The following is a 19,253-nucleotide window of genomic DNA, read 5'->3' on the forward strand; positions in this document are numbered from 1 at the left end:
AGAAGTGGATAATGAAAAAAAGAATATCTACAATCCTACCATTCCATATTACCTCCAAAAATACCAGTTAAAAGAGCTTGAAGTGATTGGACTTCTGGTTGGAGCAACTCTCTTCATGAAAGATGTGTTTAAGAGGCTTGGAATACCTACATCTATTATTCCGATTGTAACCTTAGCTGCATTGAAAGGATCAATTGCTCTCCTGAAGAATCACCTATATTCGAAATCAAACTAAGTTCAGTAGCATTCTTTACTTTTTTTGTAACACTTACCTCTCTAAAATAGGTATATTTCCTCTAATCTCAAAAAAAAAAAATATTTGCAGCTATGTACTTGTAGGAATTTCATTGTTAAAACAAAATTAATGGTTCAGTGAACTTGTAAAAATTTCTGTGCTTAAGAACTCTTTGTCCCTTGTGGCAGCTCACGAATGATGAGAAGATTTATTTATAAAATTATAAAATTACTATTCTTTAAAATCTAAAAAATAAAAACAGAAAAAAATATTAGCACTTTAAGAGAAATTGAAACATTATGATACTCTCAAGTAATTTAAGTTATGGCTAGACATTAATGTAAAATGAAATTTCTATTAATAAACTGATTGATTAATTGATTTGCAAGATGACTGAGAAAATAGTAAAACAGTAAATGAACTATTGTTGTTGTTATTACCGGTTACTATTCTCTCAATTATTAGAGTTGAATCTGTTAAATATACCATTATATTTATTACTTATCGTTCTTCGGAAAACTTTGAAATTCATATCTGTTAATCAGAAACTTCTAGAAACTGTAATTTCAAGTTTATAAAGTCAAGTTTCGTGAAAACTTACAGTCTTTCGTCTACAACTTAAAACTCATCGGTGATTCAGCAAGAACTAAAAGACTAACACAGACAGAGAGCAGACTGAAAGTTAAATTGAGTTTTGACGAAAGCGTAGCCGTTACCTGCGTCATCTTGTCACTCTTCCCTTCCCAGCTAAGCCTCTCGTCGTACAGCGGGTCTTTATGTGTTCCAATGAAGATGGGCTCCCAGTGAATGAAGTAGCCCGTCCGTTTGCCAATATGGAACACATGAATCCCCGTTGTCTCGTTTGCTGCCATCCATTCCTTCGATTTTGGAATATTATGACATCCAGGACACAGCTTCTTGTGAAATGGAATAGCAGTTCCATTCTTCAACATTGCCACCTGCAAATTAATGTTAACTGTTACAAAAAAAACTTCGGACACAATTCAGACTTAGGCCTAACTCTATGAATTTTAATATCAGGTTATATTAACATAGAATTTCTGTAATTTCTAACAAAAGATACAACATCAATCACATTTAAACGTATGTTAAATTTCAATATATAGCATATCGTCGTTGTTCCTGCAATAACTCCTATGTGCAAAATATAAAATTTTTCAGTAGGAAGAGAAAACATATTTATCCATCCTATGGCAGCCGTACATATGAGATTGTGAATTCTTACATTTTCGAAAGAAATAAATATAATTACATTATTATTTTATTATTTGCTGTATCACTATTTAAGTTACTTAATAGAGCAGACATCTGAAAATCGATAAATATCTCACATAGGAGTTATTGTAGGAACAACGACGATATTATACAAGGTAAATAGCATAAAGAAATTTAATGTCAAGAAGTGTTATTTCATAACTCAAATATTTAAATTATGCTATATTTTAAAATTGAAATTCACTATAAAATCAAAGACAGACAGACAGATTAGGTAGATAGATAGATAGATAGATAGATAGATAGATAGATAGATAGATAGATAGATAGATAGATAGATAGATAGATAGATAGATAGATAGATAGATAGATAGATAGATAGATAGATAAAGATAGATAGATAGATAAGATAGATAGATTAGATAGATAGATTAGATAGATAGATTAGATAGATAGATTAGATAGATAGATTAGATAGATAGATTAGATAGATAGATAGATAGATAGATAGATAGATAGATAGATAGATAGATAGATAGATAGATAGATAGATTAGATAGATTAGGATAGATAGATAGACAGACAGACAGACAGACAGACAGACAGACAGACAGACAGACAGACAGACAGACAGACAGACAGACAGACAGACAGATAGATAGATAGATAGATAGATAGATAGATAGATAGATAGGCAGGCAGGCAGGCAGACAGATAGATACGTCATATAGCGACACAGATATACGTGAGAAATACCAGTAAAATGATATATTAACATTCATGTGATGTACTTCAAATATTCCGTCAACGTATGGATTGTCACGCTTTACTTGTGTGAAAACCAGCAAACATCAAAAGAATATAATATAGGCCTAAGTCTATAAGTTACATAGAAATCACAAACCTTTCATGTTGCCAGAGTAATATTGTAGGAAAATACCTTACATCTTCCCGATTGGAATTGATATCACTAAAAATGTGTTAAAAGTAGGCTAATTGTAGACGAAAATACAACTCTAGTAAGAGTAAGAACAAAACGTATTATTATTATTATTATTATTATTATTATTACTACTACTACTATTATTACTACTATTACTATTATTATTACTATTACTATTATTATTATTATTACTATTATTATTATTATTATTATTATTATTATTTTCCTCGGTAATTAAATTCTGGACGTCCTGTAGTAACTTCAAAGAGGAAACCTTTCCTTTTCCTTACAGACATAGATGATTACTAAGTTTCTTCTACTTTTGATAAGAAAAATAACTAGACTTTTTGCATTATTCCCTTCTGTTACAGTTAACTCTTCGAGAAATCCGAGGATATGCTATCGTGAATAACGATTTTCGATACTCATACAGCTGTTTTTCATAAATAATCTATAAATATAAGTTTCACTTGACAGTCATTTCATTTCTCGGTCCTCCTAAGATGAGGTTGTTAGAAGAAATTATATTCCTACCGAATTTAATTAAAATCAGTGTACTTATTCAAACGTTAGAAACTAATATGGACAGACTAGTGGTCTCTTAAGACTGCTTTTACATAAAACGAAGGAAACAATCTACGAGAACAATTCCTTCCTTCTTAAAATATGCATAACGTCTCATCTGAGACGATATTTATCTTTCAGAAATATCAAATATTTAATATAGCTTTGATAAAATTTACGCAGTTTCACTGGCCACATAGAATCAGTATTAAAATATCAATTGAATGGAAGGGATGAGAATAATATAGTCCTGAGCCACACAGAAAAATTTCACAGGAGAGCGTATTTAACGTTGCTTACGAGATTACACAAGCTGGCGCATAATAAAGGGTAGGCTATAGTGCGTATATGTAAGATGTCAAGTTAATTTATTTCCGGAAATGTTTGGTGTATGAACTGAAGTACAGAGCAGACAGTCCCTCAGTTTATATGTAATATGTTTTAATATCAAGAATGACAGCCTTTTATTGTAATATAATTGAGGAGTAGAAGTTTGGAAATTACGTCTATTGTCCATAAAATATTGTACGAAGCATTTAATAAGCAATGCTGAGTCCTTTAAATGTCCCAAATGTCAATGTCATTTAAGTGTTCTGCTATGAATATTTAGGGCAGAACAGCGCTCCGAGCGGCGGAATTGGCATTACGAGGGAACCACTTCAGGCTCGTTTTTTAAGCGCTATGCGCCAGCTTGTGTAATCTCGTAAGCAACGGTATTTAAAGTATAGAGTTCAATGCTATTAGATGCGGTATCATAATTTCTTCAGTCTATACTTACGTAAGGTGCGTACGCAAGGGCGGAGGGGAGGGGGTTTACAGGGTTTGAACCCACCTTGAACTTAAAAAAAATAAAAAGACATATTTAGATTTGAGTATTTTTTGTATCCACAATCGTTTTTCCTTATTTAATTTTTCACAGTCAGAGTAACAAAATCTACATCTGCACTGCAGAACTGTCAAAACAATCTTTCAAAGTGTTTCACAAAAGTTCAATTTCATATTGTGTCGGCTTCATTTTATTACGAGGTCGATACTAAGCGATAGGTCTCTCTATATAGTCTCTCTCTATATATGTAGCAAAGATAGCATCGTTATATTAATTCGAACGTGCCGTAACACTAAGCACAGGGATTATATTGAAGGAGGGGTAGGAGGACTATGCCTTATGTCGATGTAGATTTTGTTACTCTGACAGTAAAAACGATTATAGATAAAAAAAATAAACTCAAATTTAAATATGTATTTTTTTAAGTATAAGGGGAGTTCAAACCCGGTAATCCCTTCCCCTTGGGTACGCCCCTGACTAGAGTAGATGTGTATTATAAATTACTCTGAAGACAGAATCTGTAACTCCGAAACGTTGGAAAAATTAAAATGAACATCTTTTTGTTCCTTCACAACCAAATCATCGGAAAGGCTTAGATATCATTCATATGAAAATTATTAAAATTCTGAGAAATGTCATGGAATTATGAACATTAGCCTACACCATAGATCTAAACACGAACTTATTCTTTCTTGAAATATAATTTCTCACTATAGACACTGTTTTTCTTTCCGAATAATAAAGCGCTCACATATACGGTTCCCGCGCTTCCACACTGTGGCTGCTGCATGTAGTCACCTTGGCCATAATCCAACACTCGTGACAACTGGACTGCCTTCAAACTCATAAAGACGTTTTTGTCTCAACAATTCTGACCTCTAGGCGTGGGAAAATGCGGATTCAACCCTCCTTATTGCACTCTCTATTCACACAACAACTATAAAGCCTAGGGTCGTACAAAATACTCGTTTAAAGGCGAAACAGTGGACCATAGCAGTCATATTAAAGATGTTGCAGTATACTGTACATAGGCCCTACATACATAGATGTTATGTTAAGTTGCGTAAAATTAGCGAAATGCTTATTTATTTGAACAATACGCATAAATAAAGCACAATACAAACACGGACGTAAGTGCGATTAGTTACATGAGTTACAGGGGCGTACGCAAGGGGGCGTTACAGGGTTTCAACCTCCCTTGAACTAAAAAAAAATACATTTAGACCTGAGCACTTTTTTATCCATGGAAAGATTGGAGAATGCTGGGTTTGCAGTGAAATATGTCATTTGACAGAACTCTATGTATGTATGTATGTATGTATGTATGTATGTATGTATGTATGTATGTATGTATGTATGTATGTATGTATGTATGTACGTACGAGGGGGATCCAGGAAATAACGACCGTTTTGTTGTAATAATTAAAAAAATATATATTTATTTGAAAAAACAAAGTCTGTTACATAACTGAAGCTTCCTTTACTTCTCTACATAATCACCACCTACATTTAAACATCTGTCGTATCTGTTCACTAGCTTTAGAATTCCCGTGTTATACTCCTCTGCAGCCAGTTCATTAAGCCAGGTGTTCACTGTCTTCTTCAACTCTTCATCACTTCCAAAACGCGTACCACCCAGAAAGTCTTTCAGCTTAGTGAAAAGGTGAAAATCGCTAGGAGCAAGGTCTGGACTATAGGGCGGATGATTAAAGATTTCCCAACCGAATTGATCCAGCAATTCTCGAGTAGAAGCAGCAGTGTGCGGGAGGGCGTTGTCGTGAAGAAGCACAACTCCTCTCGAAAGCATTCCTCGCCTCTTGTTCTGGATGGCTCGCCATAGTTTTCGTAGTCTCACAATAACGATTTGCATTGATCGTAGTGCCTTTTGGCATGAAATCCAGCAAAAGAACACTTTTGCGATCCCAAAAGACAGTAGCCATGACTTTTTGTGTTGAGAGAGTCTGTTTGAATTTTCTCGGTTTCTTGGGTGATGAGGGATGATCCACTGACGTGATTGGCGCTTGGTCTCTGGGGTGTTGTGAGACACCCAGGTCTCATCACCAGTCACAATTTGATCAAGAAAGGCGTCTCCATCTGAGTGCTATCGCATCAAGAATGTCAATGCTGAGGCCATTCTCTGAGTTTTGTGTTGGTCACTCAGTTGCCGTGGAACCCATCGTGCACAGATTTTGTGGTAGCCAAGATGTTGCGACACAATTTCACCAAGCAAAGAACGAGAAATGCCAGGAAAGGCAATATGCAATTCGTCGAGTGATGTGCGCCTGTCTTGCAAGATTCTGTCGTTCACTTTAATCTTCAGGTCTTCTGTGATGAGTGATGGGCGTCCGGGTCGAGTTTCATCGTGGACATTTGTTCGCCCATTGTTGAACATTTCGCACCATTTTCTCACATTTCTTTCATTCATTATATTATCGCCATACACTTCTTTCAATTGCCGGTAAATTTCTGCAGGTTTCAAATGTCGGGCATTCAAAAATCGAATCACACTCCTCACCTCACAGTCGGCGGGATTATCAATCACGTCGTTCATTTTGAAGTAACACAAAATGCACAATGGCGACTTGTTGCAACCAGTACTCACAACATTATGAGAACACATATTAAGGAAGCCAGTTGACCTTCAAACAAGGAAGGGGAGTCAGCTGCGCGGCGGGTATGCGCGAACGGTCGTTATTTCCTGAATCCCCCTCGTATGTATGTATGTATGTATGTATGTATGTATGTATGTATGTATGTATGTATGTATGCATGCATGTATGTAATCGTTTTCTCTTCTCTAATTTTTCACTGTCAGAGTAACAAAATCTACATCGACATAAAGCATAGTCCTCCTACCATTTCTTTAATATAATCCCTGTGCTTGGTGCTGCGGCAGTTTGAACTATAACAATCCTACTCTTATTGTAAAGAGACCTACCGCCTACTGTCCGTTCGAGTGCTTATGTCGCAAGGTCAGTGAAGCGGTGGAAATCACATGACAGTTAAGGCTGGTTCACAATAAACCGGGGACGGAAACGGCAACGAAAACGAGAACGGAAATAATGTTAAAATAAATGTATTTAAACGTGAACGTTCACAATAGTTAATTGTGAATCGACACATTTAAGTAAATTTATTTTAACAATATTTCCGATCTCGTTCTCGTTGCCGTTTCCGTTCCCGATTTATTGTGAACCAGCCTTTACATGACGGGATCCTTTTCTATAAGTTGCTTTAAACAGTTTTATAATACTTACTTACTTACTTACTGGCTTTTAAGGAACCCGGGGGTTCATTGCCGCCCTCACATAAGCCCGCCATTGGTCCTTATCCTGAGCCAGATTAATCCATTCTCTATCATATCCCACTTCCCTCAAATCCATTTTAATATTATCTTCCCATCTATGTCTCGGCCTCCCTAAAGGTCTCTTTCCCTCCGGCCTCCCAACAGTTTTATAATATTACGTAGAAATCTAATTCCGAACAACAAATCTTTGGTCGGCAGGAAAAAGCACATAAGTCAAAAAAGTCTATTTTTCTGTTGTACCTAATCACATAAGTCAAATATTTTTTCAAAATTTTGAAATAATAAAATTTCTTGTATATTAAATTGAGAATGGTCTTACTTTAACCAACATACATGAATTTCATTATTATACTTATATTCAGCTAAAAGTAAATTAAAAAAAAAAGTCTCTCCTGAAAAATTCATTTTTTTTTTTTACTTACGTGCCTTTTCCCGCCGACCAAAGAAATATTTTCAGGAAATAGCTAAGATTGTCCAGCTGCAAGCCTTTAAACGGATGGAGGAAACTGGGATGCGACATAACCACTCGGACGGACAATAGTACCGACTTTGTAATAAAATGAAGCCGATACAATGTGAAATTTAACTTTTGTTTGTTAAAAATTAGATGGCTGTAAAAAAAAATTACGTTTCAAAGATTTTATAAGGATACTAGTGGCTTGTGCAGCAAATGCTGCTGCAAACTAAGTTCGTTAAACGTTCAAATAAATATTTTTCAGATATATTTTCAATGAAGAATACTTGTCTTTTTGATAGTTATTTCCTTCCATAATAATGAAACATACTCCCTCTGAATGGATTTTTTAGGCCAAATACTTTTTCTTGAACCTATCCAACTTCAGTTTTTGAGTTTCAACGCGAAAACGCAAGTATCAATGTCAGGACGATAGCAGTAGCTATTTCAGGTCATTGTGGATTGTAGGCAAAAGTTAAAAAAATGTCAGGTTTGCTAAGCTTTCGAACAATAGCATTTTCGTATAGCTGCTGCATGTAGAACTTGAAATGTAGAGCGTAAAATCATTTTATCCTACTAAGAGATCTTGCTGAAATGAGCTGGAGACTACAAAATTTTATTAGATCTCTTATTTTATCAGTTAAGTAATAACTTTTGATCTTTCCTTACGAACTGTAATTTTTGCGCTCTCTCGAGCCAATACTGAAGACAATGACACATATCAATATCTACACTACACCGCCATTAAGTATATGAAAGAGACCCAACCCCACTGGGTTAATAAGTATAAAAATATTTGATTTTTAATAACAATATTATTATCTTACTTAAGTTTTGTAGTTATATATAGCAGCCACTCAGTAAATAATAGAAATGAAGATCTAAATTAAGATATTCTCTACATTTACTTACATAACCTCAAAACGTTTCACTTTCATGTCATCAATATAGCATCAATATTATGTACAATTAATGAAAAATAGACGCATCATGATATTAACTATAATAATATTTAATTTCTAATGGTAACAATGTCATCAAACCACCTCAAGTTTCGTAGATCTGAATATCCAATACACAGCTGTACTCAGAAAATTATACACTGCAGAATCAGTTTTTAATAACAAATTGAATTGAGCTCTAAATATGTTGCAGGTCATGGCCTTCGTGTAATAGCCTATTGTTTATTGTAGTGTGTGTTTTGTTCTGAAATTGAAGTCGGCCGTGATTCAATAAAATTAGTTCTCAAAACTGACAACAGATGGATTTTGGAAAATAGGAAAATTATGTAGGAAAAATGACATTTCACGGAAAACTACTACTTTTCCGAAAAACTTTGGGTTCCAAGCTTCAAAATGAGGGGCCATTTATTAAAATCCGTTCGGCCGTTTTCCCGTAATTTCCATTACCAGTTCAAATTATATATATATATATATATATATATATATATATATATATATATATTCATGAATATGTTCTATTAGGACATAGTAGGTATAATAATAATAATAATAATAATAATAATAATAATAATAATACACAAAATTTAAAATACCGATAATGTAAATTGTAAACAATTATACTAATGATCTTGACAAAATTCTGCGTACGCCACTGCATGAGAATGGTCTTCGATGTAGGTGAAGCACGCAGTCGCACTAACTGTTTGTTGTGCTGGTTTCGCGGGTCGCAGGTTAGCTCTGAGCTACACACAATTTATTCGTGAAACGACCTCAAACTTGGCTGACGTAGCGAGCCATAACGAATCCTGCGTGGATTATTCGTTCACCGTGCTGATTCCCAACCTTCTTCGAGTGACATACAAGCTTTACCTCCACATTGGTCCTAAATCGGAACCAGGTTCCATTATGAGCATTTAGGCACCAGGTGCTTTTAACTGAGGGTGAACTTCTTAGTATCTATACTAATAATAAATCTGTAGCCGAAATTTTTCTGGTAATTTTCGATTTTCCAAAAATAATTGGTCCTAACATATATAATTAACCACCCTGAATCCGAAAATAGCTTTTTTGAAATTTTTGTTTGTATGTCTGTCTGTCTGTCTGTCTGTATGTTTGTTACCTTTTCACGCGATAATGGCTGAACGGATTTCGATGAAATTGGAATATAAATTACGTTCGTTTTAACTTAGATTTTAGGCTATATGGCATTCAAAATACATTATTTAAAAGGGGAGTTATAAGGGGGCCTGAATTAAATAAATCGAAATATCTCGCTTATTATTGATTTTTGTGAAAAATGTTACATAACAAAAGTTTCTTTAAAAATAATTCGAGATAAGTTTTATTCCTTGAAAAATTTTGATAGGACTGATATTTAATGAGATAAATGAGTTTTAAAATTAAAATAACTGCCATCTAAGGCCGCGTAATGAATTAAAAAACAAATGACTTCGTCTATAAGGGTCCTTGGACAGCAACAATCGAAAGCTATGAAAGATAGCCCACAGAGAATGTTTCTATGTTTGTATGAAGTAATATCGGAAGCTAAATTAACCGATTTATATAATTAATTATTATTTCACCATTGGAAAGTGTAGTTTCTCTATATGGACATAATGCTATAATGTTATTACAGTAACTTCTAATATAATATAATATAATATAATATAATATAATATAATATAATATAATATAATATAATATAATATAATATAATATAATATAATATAATATAATATAATATAATATAATCTATACTAATAATAAATCTGTAGCCAAAATTTTTCTGGTAATTTTCGATTTTTCAAAAATAATTGGTGTTAACATGTATAATTAATCATCCTGAAACCGAAAATCGCTTTTTTGAAATTTTTGTTTGTATGTCTGTCTGTCTGTCTGTCTGGATGTTTGTTACCTTTTCACGCAATAATGGCTGAACGGATTTCGATGAAAATTGGAATATAAATTAACTTCGTTGTAACTTAGATTTTAGGCTATATGACATTCAAATACGTTATTTAAAAGGGGGGTTATAAGGGGGCTTGAAATAAATAAATCAAAATATCTCGCTTGTTATTGATTTTTGTGAAATGTGTTACATAAAAAAGTTTTATTCTTTGCAAAATTTTGATAGGACTGATATTTAATGAGATAAATGAGTTTTAAAATTAAAATACAATGCCATCTAAGGCGGTGTAATGAAATGAAAACAAATGATTTCGTCTATAAGAGGCCGTGGACAATAACAATCGATAGCTATTAAACTCAGCCTATAGATAATGTTTCTGTGTTTATATGAAGTAATAGCGGAAGCTAAATTAACCGATTTGTATAATTAATTATTAATTCACCATTGGAAAGTGCAGTTTCTCTAGATGGACATAATGCTAAAATGTTATTACAGTAACTTCTGAATGAATCGAGGATAGGTAAGATTAAAATAGCTTCTTATGCTCAGACAACTTGATAGGCCATTCTGTACATTCGTTTCCTGTATTTCTTAAAATAATGTTAATGTACACATTCATTCTATCAAACACGAATGTTCCCTGGATCATACGTCCTATTGTAATTATGTAATTACTTTATATTTATTTCTAACAGGTGCAGCGGAGCGCACGGGTACGGCTAGTAGAGAATATATTTAAAGCCGCACTCTTGCAATTAGCAGGTTGTGATTTCTAGATCGAAATTTAAGACAGACAACGCCATTTTTAAAAGTAACAAATTTTCCACTGATTTTAATATGAAACTATAAATTTAAAAAATCTAACACGGGGATGTCAAAATTTTTAATAAATCCCGTACATTCAAACACATTTCGGTTATTATAGACCAAGCCTGCACAAACAGCTCTCAACGAGCGCGCGCACTCCTTCGGAGCGGGAGAGCGGTGTTTACCGCTCGCCGAAACGGAGAGGAAGATCAAAGACGTTTTATAGTTTAGGAAGATACGTCAGAATGACAGACTTGCTATAGGTAGAGGAGAGGGAAACGACCACTCAGCTATCTAGTGGAGTGCAGTGTGTAGGCCTATTCTCAGTAACTGTTTCACGTTGCTTACCTACTGCTGCAGTACGGTATGGAGGAATCTAAAAGACGGAACATAAATTTAACATTTAACGATTTACAGCTCGAACTTATTGATCTTCAATGTGACCTAAGAGCTAAAGATCGTTTGAATAATACTACTAGCCTGGTTGAGTTTTACAAGACTAAACATTAGCAATAATATCCACGACTACACAGACTGGCTGTGAAAATGATTGCTATGTTTGACTCAACATTTATATTTGTGAGCAACTGTTTTCTATAATCAACTTTAATAAAGGCAGACATCGAACATCTGTAACTGATGTTTCGTTATGACCAGTAGGCTACTGTTCCTTTCAGCTGCCAACACCATAAAACCTCGTCTTGATGTACTGATAGATACAAATATAACAAAATGATATTGTACATTTAAGTAGCTGTAGAATTTCTATTACTTCTATAAAATAAATATTTCTTAATTAATTAATAATAATCCAAGATAGTTTTGCAAACACTGAACGGGAATTCACTTCATAAGCACTCGTAATAGTACTTCCTTTTGTGTATATTTTGTACGAGATCACCCTTCTTCCAGTCCACCCTTATACAGAGCGCAGCTAATATCTCCATTCCGCTCATGAGCTGTGAGCCGGCTCGGAGAGCGCAAACCTTGTGCAGGCCTGTTATAGAAGAGGTGAATAATTTTTAAGAAGTTTTAGGTTTCCGAAATATAATGTAAATACGCCATTTTTAAACTTAACAAATCAGTCACTTACTGTAATATGAAAATATAAATTTAAAAATGTAACAAGAGTAGGCTATGTCATAATCTTTTTTATGAATTCCATATCAAGGCACAGGGTTTTAGGAATACATTCCAATATACTTCGGTTATAGGCAAAGTCAGTAATTTTGAAGAAGTTTTAGGTTTCCGACATATAAAATAAACAATACCATTTTTAAACTTAACAAATTACCCACTGATTTAAATACAGTAGAACTTGGTTATAACGACATCCAAGGGACCTTAAAAATTATGTTATAAACGTGTGTCGTAGTAGCCAAGATTCATATTATCAGTCTAGTGAGGTGGAAAGTGAAAAATAAGAAACATAATTAGGCTTATTTGAGGTTTATGTAGGCCTATTCAATTTTAAGCCTACCATAAACATAATAAAATACATGTACAATTATAAATACAGTATTTTGTATTAAAACAGTTTGTTCAGAACTCACCAAACTTCATTAGTCTACTTAGGAGCCAAGTAATCAGTCATTTTACTCTGTTGTCTCATACTTGTCCAATACACATTTTCTAAATTACGTCCTATGTTCATTATTTCAGTTGCAATTTCATTGGTCCCTCCTCTAGCTTGGTCCATTTTGTTCAAATGCAACAACAATTTTATCCTTGCTCTTTCAAATCGTTTAGACTGTGGAATTGACTAGGCCAAACTCACGACGCACGTCAGCTTTTTAAATTCCATTCTCAATTTAATGAATCGCTTTAACTTTTTCTTCCAACGTTAAAACTTTTCTTTTAGTGACCATACTGCGTTAAAATGCGTACACTTGTTAGTGAAATTTTCCTGTCGAAACTGATCGCATGCAGGTACCATTAATACCGCATGAATTCGGGCGGGTTACAATGGATTTACAGAGGTCCATGACAGAAGAGGCCAGTAAAGAATTTACCAGGTTGCCTGATTTTAATAAAATATTTCTTAAAATACGTTGGTTCTTTGAAAATCTTATTTCAAACTGAGGTTGAAAATGACGTTATATGCGAGGTAGACGCATATACGTTTGTCGTATTAAGCAAGCTAGAAAAGCTTATGCCTTATGGGGAATTAGTTGGGACCACAGAATATTTAACGTTATAGGCGAGGTGTCGCACAAAACGAGGTCGCTATAACCAAGTTCTACTATAAAAATATAAATTAAAAAATCTAACAGGAGGATGTCACAATTCTTTTTTATGAATTCCAGACCAAGGCACAGGGTTTTAGGAATACATTCCAATATACTTCGGTTATAGGCAAAGTCAGTAATTTTGAAGAAGTTTTAGGTTTCCGACATTTAAAATAAACAATACCATTTTTAAACTTAACAAATTACCCACTGACTTTAATATAAAAATATAAATTCAAAAATCTAACAAGGGGACGTCACAGTTCTTTTTTATGAATACTATACCAAGGCACAGGGTTAGGAGTGCATTCCAATACTCTTCAGTTGTAGACGAAAAACTCAGGAATTTTTGAAGTCTTACGTTTGTTGACTACTTATAGTATGTTTGGAGCTTATAATGTATCCGACAGTCTAGCTTGCTTGGCTTTTCGAGGGCAGTTCCTGGAGGGTCCTTAAACTTAGACAGGATTTAGCCCATTGTGTGTCCAATATTTACGGTTAGTGTCCAAATGCGACAGGTGACTTGGATGACATTCGTAAATCTGAAGCTGACAGGTGGGTCATCCCGCCTCAGCTCCTGATAGAGCAGGTTCCATCCGCACATAGTAGCCTAACAAGCATTTAAACACGCGTACGAACGTGGATATAAATGAAAATGTTTAAGACTGACAATATATCATTATCATAATCATCATCATCATCATCATCATCAACATCATAATTATGTTCTTTCGTAACATCCATCCCGAACAAGCCTTCAATTGTTTGTCATTTCATGCTTTTCCTTTGTATATTTCTAAGATTAGATCATATTTTATATTTTCTCCAGTGAATTTATAATCCGAAATGTTACTTGAGGCATAGCTGAGAACAAATATTACAAGGAAACTATTAATGGGCTTATTTCGAAGCCCTCTCTCAAACTGCGCACACTGTCAAATCTCCATACCATATAAAAAAACAATAAAAAAACAGCTACTCATAATAATTGCAACATTTCGAAATTAAATATTGAATAAAAGATTATGTAAAAATTGAGTAGACTCCGGCCTTGTACAGCATGTTAAGCGCACAACCATATCTTGCATATCACATGACAAAAAACTGATTCATGGAGGATGGCAACTTTCTCTCTCTCGCTCTACAAATAGACTTCGTTGTTTCTTAATGCTACATTCCAAGTAAGTTTTCACATAGTTACAGTTAGTATACTTACTTACTGGCTTTTAAGGAACCCGGAGGTTCATTGCCGCCCTCACATAAGCCCGCCATTGGTCCCTATCCTGAGCAAGATTAATCCAGTGTCTATCATCATATCCCACCTCCCTCAAATCCATTTTAATATTATCTTCCCATCTACGTTTCGGCCTCCCTAAAGGTCTTTTTCCCTTCGGCCTCCCAACTAACACTCTATATGCATTTCTAGATTCGCCCATACGTGCTACATGTCCTGCCCATCTCAAACGTCTGGATTTAATGTTCCTAATTATGTCAGGTGAAGAATACAATGCGTGCAGTTCTGTGTTGTGTAACTTTCTCCATTCTCCTGTAACTTCATCTCTCTTAGCCCCAAATACTTTCCTAAGAACCTTATTCTCAAACACCCTTAACCTATGTTCCTCTCTCAAAGTAAGAGTCCTAGTTTCACAACCATAAAGAACAACCGGTAATATAACTGTTTTATAAATTCTAACTTTCATATTTTTTGACAACAGACTGGATGATAAAAGCTTCTCAACCGAATAATAACAGGCATTTCCCACATTTATTTTGTGTTTAATTTCCTCGCGAGTATCATTTATATTTGTTACTGTTGCTCCCAGGTATTGAACTTCTCCACCTCTTCAAAAGATAAATTTCCAATCTTTATATTTCCATTTCGTACAATATTCTCGTCACTTTGTCTTTTCGGGATTTACTTCCAAACCTATCTCTTTACTTGCTTCCAGAAAAATTCCCGTGTTTTCCCTAATTGTTTGTGGATTTTCTCTTAACATATTCACGTCATCCGCATAGACAAGCACCTGAAGTAACCCGTTCAATTCCAAACCCTCTCTATTATCCTGGTCTTTCCTAATGGCATACTCTAGAGCAAACTTAAAAAGTAAAGGTGATAGTGCATCTCCCTGCTTTAGCCCACAGTGAATTGAAAACGCATGTGATAGAAACTGACCTATACGAACTCTGCTGTACGTTTCACTGAGACACATTTTAATTAATCGAACTAGTTTCTTGGGAATACCAAATTCAATAATAATATCATACAAAACTTCTCTCTTAACCGAGTCATAAGCCTTTTTTAAACCTATGAATAACTGACGCGCTGTACCCTTATACTCCCATTTTTCTCCATTATCTGTCGAATACAAAATATCTGATCAATAGTTGATCTATTACGCCTAAAACCACATTGCTGATCCCCAATAATTTCATCTACTATATGGAGTTAATCTTCTCAAAAGAATATTGGACAAAATAATCTCCATAGCATATAAAACATAAAAAAACAGCTACTCATATTAACTGCAACATTTCGAAATTAAATCTTGAATAAAAGATTATGTAAAAATTTAGTAGACTCCGGCCTTGTACAGCATGCTAAGCGCACGACCATATCTTGCATATCACATGACAAAGTACTGATTCATGGAGGATGGCAACTTACAGTAACTATTCTCTCTCTCTCTCTCTCTCTCTCTCTCTCTCTCTCTCTCTCTCTCTCTCTCTCTCTCTCTCTCTCTCTCTCTCCAAATAGACTTCGTTGTTTTTTAATGCTACATTCGAAGTAAGTTTTCACATAGTTACAGTTAGTATGAACAGCTAATTTTTATATTATTTTGTGCATTTTCTATGGACATATGACAGTGTGTGCAGTTTGAGGGGAGGTTTCAACATTATCTCGTTAAATTATTTTAATAATTAAAATTCCTGTCAGACACCAAACAAAAGAAACAAACATCTCTGTCAAATTTTACGGTGTAAATATGTTTATCTTACCAGTTGTGTCTTATTTGGTGGAAGTTCCACGCCCTTTTCAAGCTCGAATATGGGCAAAGGAAACACTTTAGGGTTGGGATGCAAGAGAGGCGGGTCTTGCCTCCGGACCATGTCCAGAAAGTTTTGGATGAGACCCGGACTGGGGTACAGTTCGATATCGGAAGGCAAAATAAAATGGGTTGTGGCACTCTCGCGGGCAATGTTCCTTCCGATGTTCACTGGGTACAGAATCTTCGCTTTTGTCTTGTAGAGCGACGCGGCGGTCACGTTGATCCATGGAGCGCGCAGCGAGCAATTGGCGGCCTCGCCTATCACACTGCTCGCTGCAGGAACCTGTTTTGGCACATGCCTCGTACCGAAGAACACGTGGAAAGTCACGTATTCACTAACTAAAGGCGAGAGACAATCGCGCGCGTATCGAATCGCTTCCAATGTGGGAGCGAAGTCCGTCCCTGGCGCATGAATTGCGAGGGATACGGGACCCTGCCACCTCTCCAGCAGAGGGGCGAGGTTATCCAGAAAAGTGTAATCTGCGTGAGTTGTGTACGTCACAGTCTCATGGCACCGGAATTTCCGGCTGGCGGGGATGTAGTTGTACAGCACCCAGAAATCGCTGCGCTGAGCAGTCCTCGGGTCTGTATTCCTATCATGGCACTTCACTACGTCTTCCAGCTTCCTCAGGGTGACGTTCTCGCTTTGAAGAGCTTCCTGAACTGGCTGGGAGACCTTCTGATCCCTCAAGTCCATAACGACAGATTGCTCCGAGGTCGCTGCCGACGAGGATGGCTTCGTCGGCTTCTTCGTCGAGATGACGGACGAGGACGCTGGAACCAGAGTGGGGGACTCCTTGCTTTCGGTGTCGGCTTGACTCGTCGCCACGGCGATCTTGTCAGTATTGTCGATTACCACGAATTTGGGAGCGGCGACGGCCGAGTTGCCGCCCGACGACGCGGGCTCTAAAGGTAGCTGTGAGATGTCGATGGACGCCAAGTTCCTCCCGGAGGCCTGCAGCTCCTCTATGAAGTCGACGCCGCCGTTCTTGGAGGCGATGTGCGTCCCCACATACAGGAGGACGGCGATGTTGAGGATGATGCTGAGGCGCAGGACCCAGTTCCTCCTGGTCAACATGGCGGCGGCAAGTGGTTTCTTCTTCTTCTTCTACCCCGACGACGACGACGCTGATAGTTGCGACCCTGCAGTTTGAGTGTCTGCTTCATCCCAAGTCGCACGCCCGCGTCATGTCTCGCTGGGTCACCTCGTTACAGGAGCCTGCAACACAAGAGAGAAGCCAGTTACATATGGATGGTAGTGGAACTGTCTGTGACCAGCGATAACACCACACTTCACATTTCTCTAAACATACGACTAGTCTATTTACTTTACCTCTTTCTAGACCAGTCATATCAATTGATGCCCAAAGGAGCAAGCGCGCGCTTTAGAGCTCAGGAGAGCCTGAGCGCTTTACAGCGGAAAGGAAAGAGACAGACGAAAGAGGTAGTATATGCCGCTTGGTCGAGCTATATTCAGGGATGGCCAGCAATGATTAAATGGAAATAGGGAAGAGAACTTATTAAAACTGTATCCATGTTAATTTTTAGATTTGTCTGAGAAGTATAAGTGCATTATAAGAATGTAAGTTTTAATTTTAATGCTCATTTTTCACAAGTTTGATTTTTTTATTCAAAAGAAATATTTTCTCAACTTTTTTTTTATAGAAAAGTGAAATTTTCAGATATAGACCTATTTATTTAGTAGCCTTACAGAATGTTTTCGTAAATCTAATATACCGTATATACGTATTCCTGAAGATAGTGTATTGAAAATTTTGAAAATATTCGCATGGAAATTGTTTGTAAGGAAATGAATTAACAAAGCAACTGCTGTTACATCATAAGCAAAAGATATACGTGCCCATGTGTTGTAAAAATGTCAGCTCTATAGCTTCAGCACATTTCGAGAAAATAATTTAATATTCTGATAATGGTAAGTTGCTCACCAATATCACCTTAAGAACATAATACGATAAGAGTATTGTTATGGAATATTAGTTACATTAAAACATATACAGCATCTAGGTAACTTTGCTTTGTACTGTAATATTGTTTTGATTGGTTTATTGATTACTTTTATAAAGCTAAAGATACCATCAATATCAATTCCAACTTGTCATGTCATACTCAATCTCTTTTTTTGGGATATCACTTTCTTTATGAATGATGTGTTTCATCCGCTTAATACAGCATAGTTGTACTACTATGGAATTTATGTGAATATTTATTCTTAACTCTTTATTAAAACACAACTGCAATATTAAGAAATTGGTACCGGTATTAGTACTTTCGTTTTACAGACAATATAGATAATATCAAACAGAAAGAAGCCATATAAAAAGAACGACATAAAATTTCACGTTCCGTCTGAAGTTTGTGCACCACTGTTTTCTTAATCCAACAGGCTGCTTATTCATATACACAATCCTTCCTCTTACCATACTTAGCGCTTGATGCCCGCGCACGACGTCAAGGTCAGAAAAATACGCTTGCTTTGACATCACTGTTCTAGACTCTCGAGTTAATCCAGGGATGTATAAAAAATGGCGCGCGAACGACATTAGATTCTTTCGCGTGCTACCTGGCAGCAGTATACAGACTGGAAGTAAAATAACCGTGAGATTTTCAGAACGAATAGCTCATGTTGCATGTAACAAAGTGTAATCCATATTGGTGGCAAGTTCATAGTTTTTTCCCCAAATGTTTAAGGGTACCCATCAGTGGAATTACGAAAT

At 35.8% G+C, this 19,253-nt stretch overlaps 1 protein-coding gene across 4 annotated transcripts in view; it reads right to left on the bottom strand.

Moving 5' to 3' along the window:
- LOC138709447 (beta-1,4-glucuronyltransferase 1) overlaps nucleotides 1-19,253 on the bottom strand; it is a 630,527-nt gene that overhangs the window by 25,724 nt on the left and 585,550 nt on the right. For all 4 annotated transcript variants that reach the window (XM_069840214.1, XM_069840217.1, XM_069840216.1 and 1 more), the window contains exons 2-3: nucleotides 16,469-17,737; nucleotides 952-1,194 (exon numbers count right to left, since the gene is read on the bottom strand). In XM_069840214.1, the coding sequence (XP_069696315.1) occupies nucleotides 952-1,194; nucleotides 16,469-17,596 (1,371 nt within the window). In that variant the 5' untranslated portion in view covers nucleotides 17,597-17,737. The remainder of the gene's footprint in view (nucleotides 1-951; nucleotides 1,195-16,468; nucleotides 17,738-19,253) is intronic.

Source organism: Periplaneta americana, chromosome 11 (genome assembly GCF_040183065.1).
Source record: "Periplaneta americana isolate PAMFEO1 chromosome 11, P.americana_PAMFEO1_priV1, whole genome shotgun sequence".
NCBI lineage: Eukaryota > Metazoa > Arthropoda > Insecta > Blattodea > Blattidae > Periplaneta > Periplaneta americana.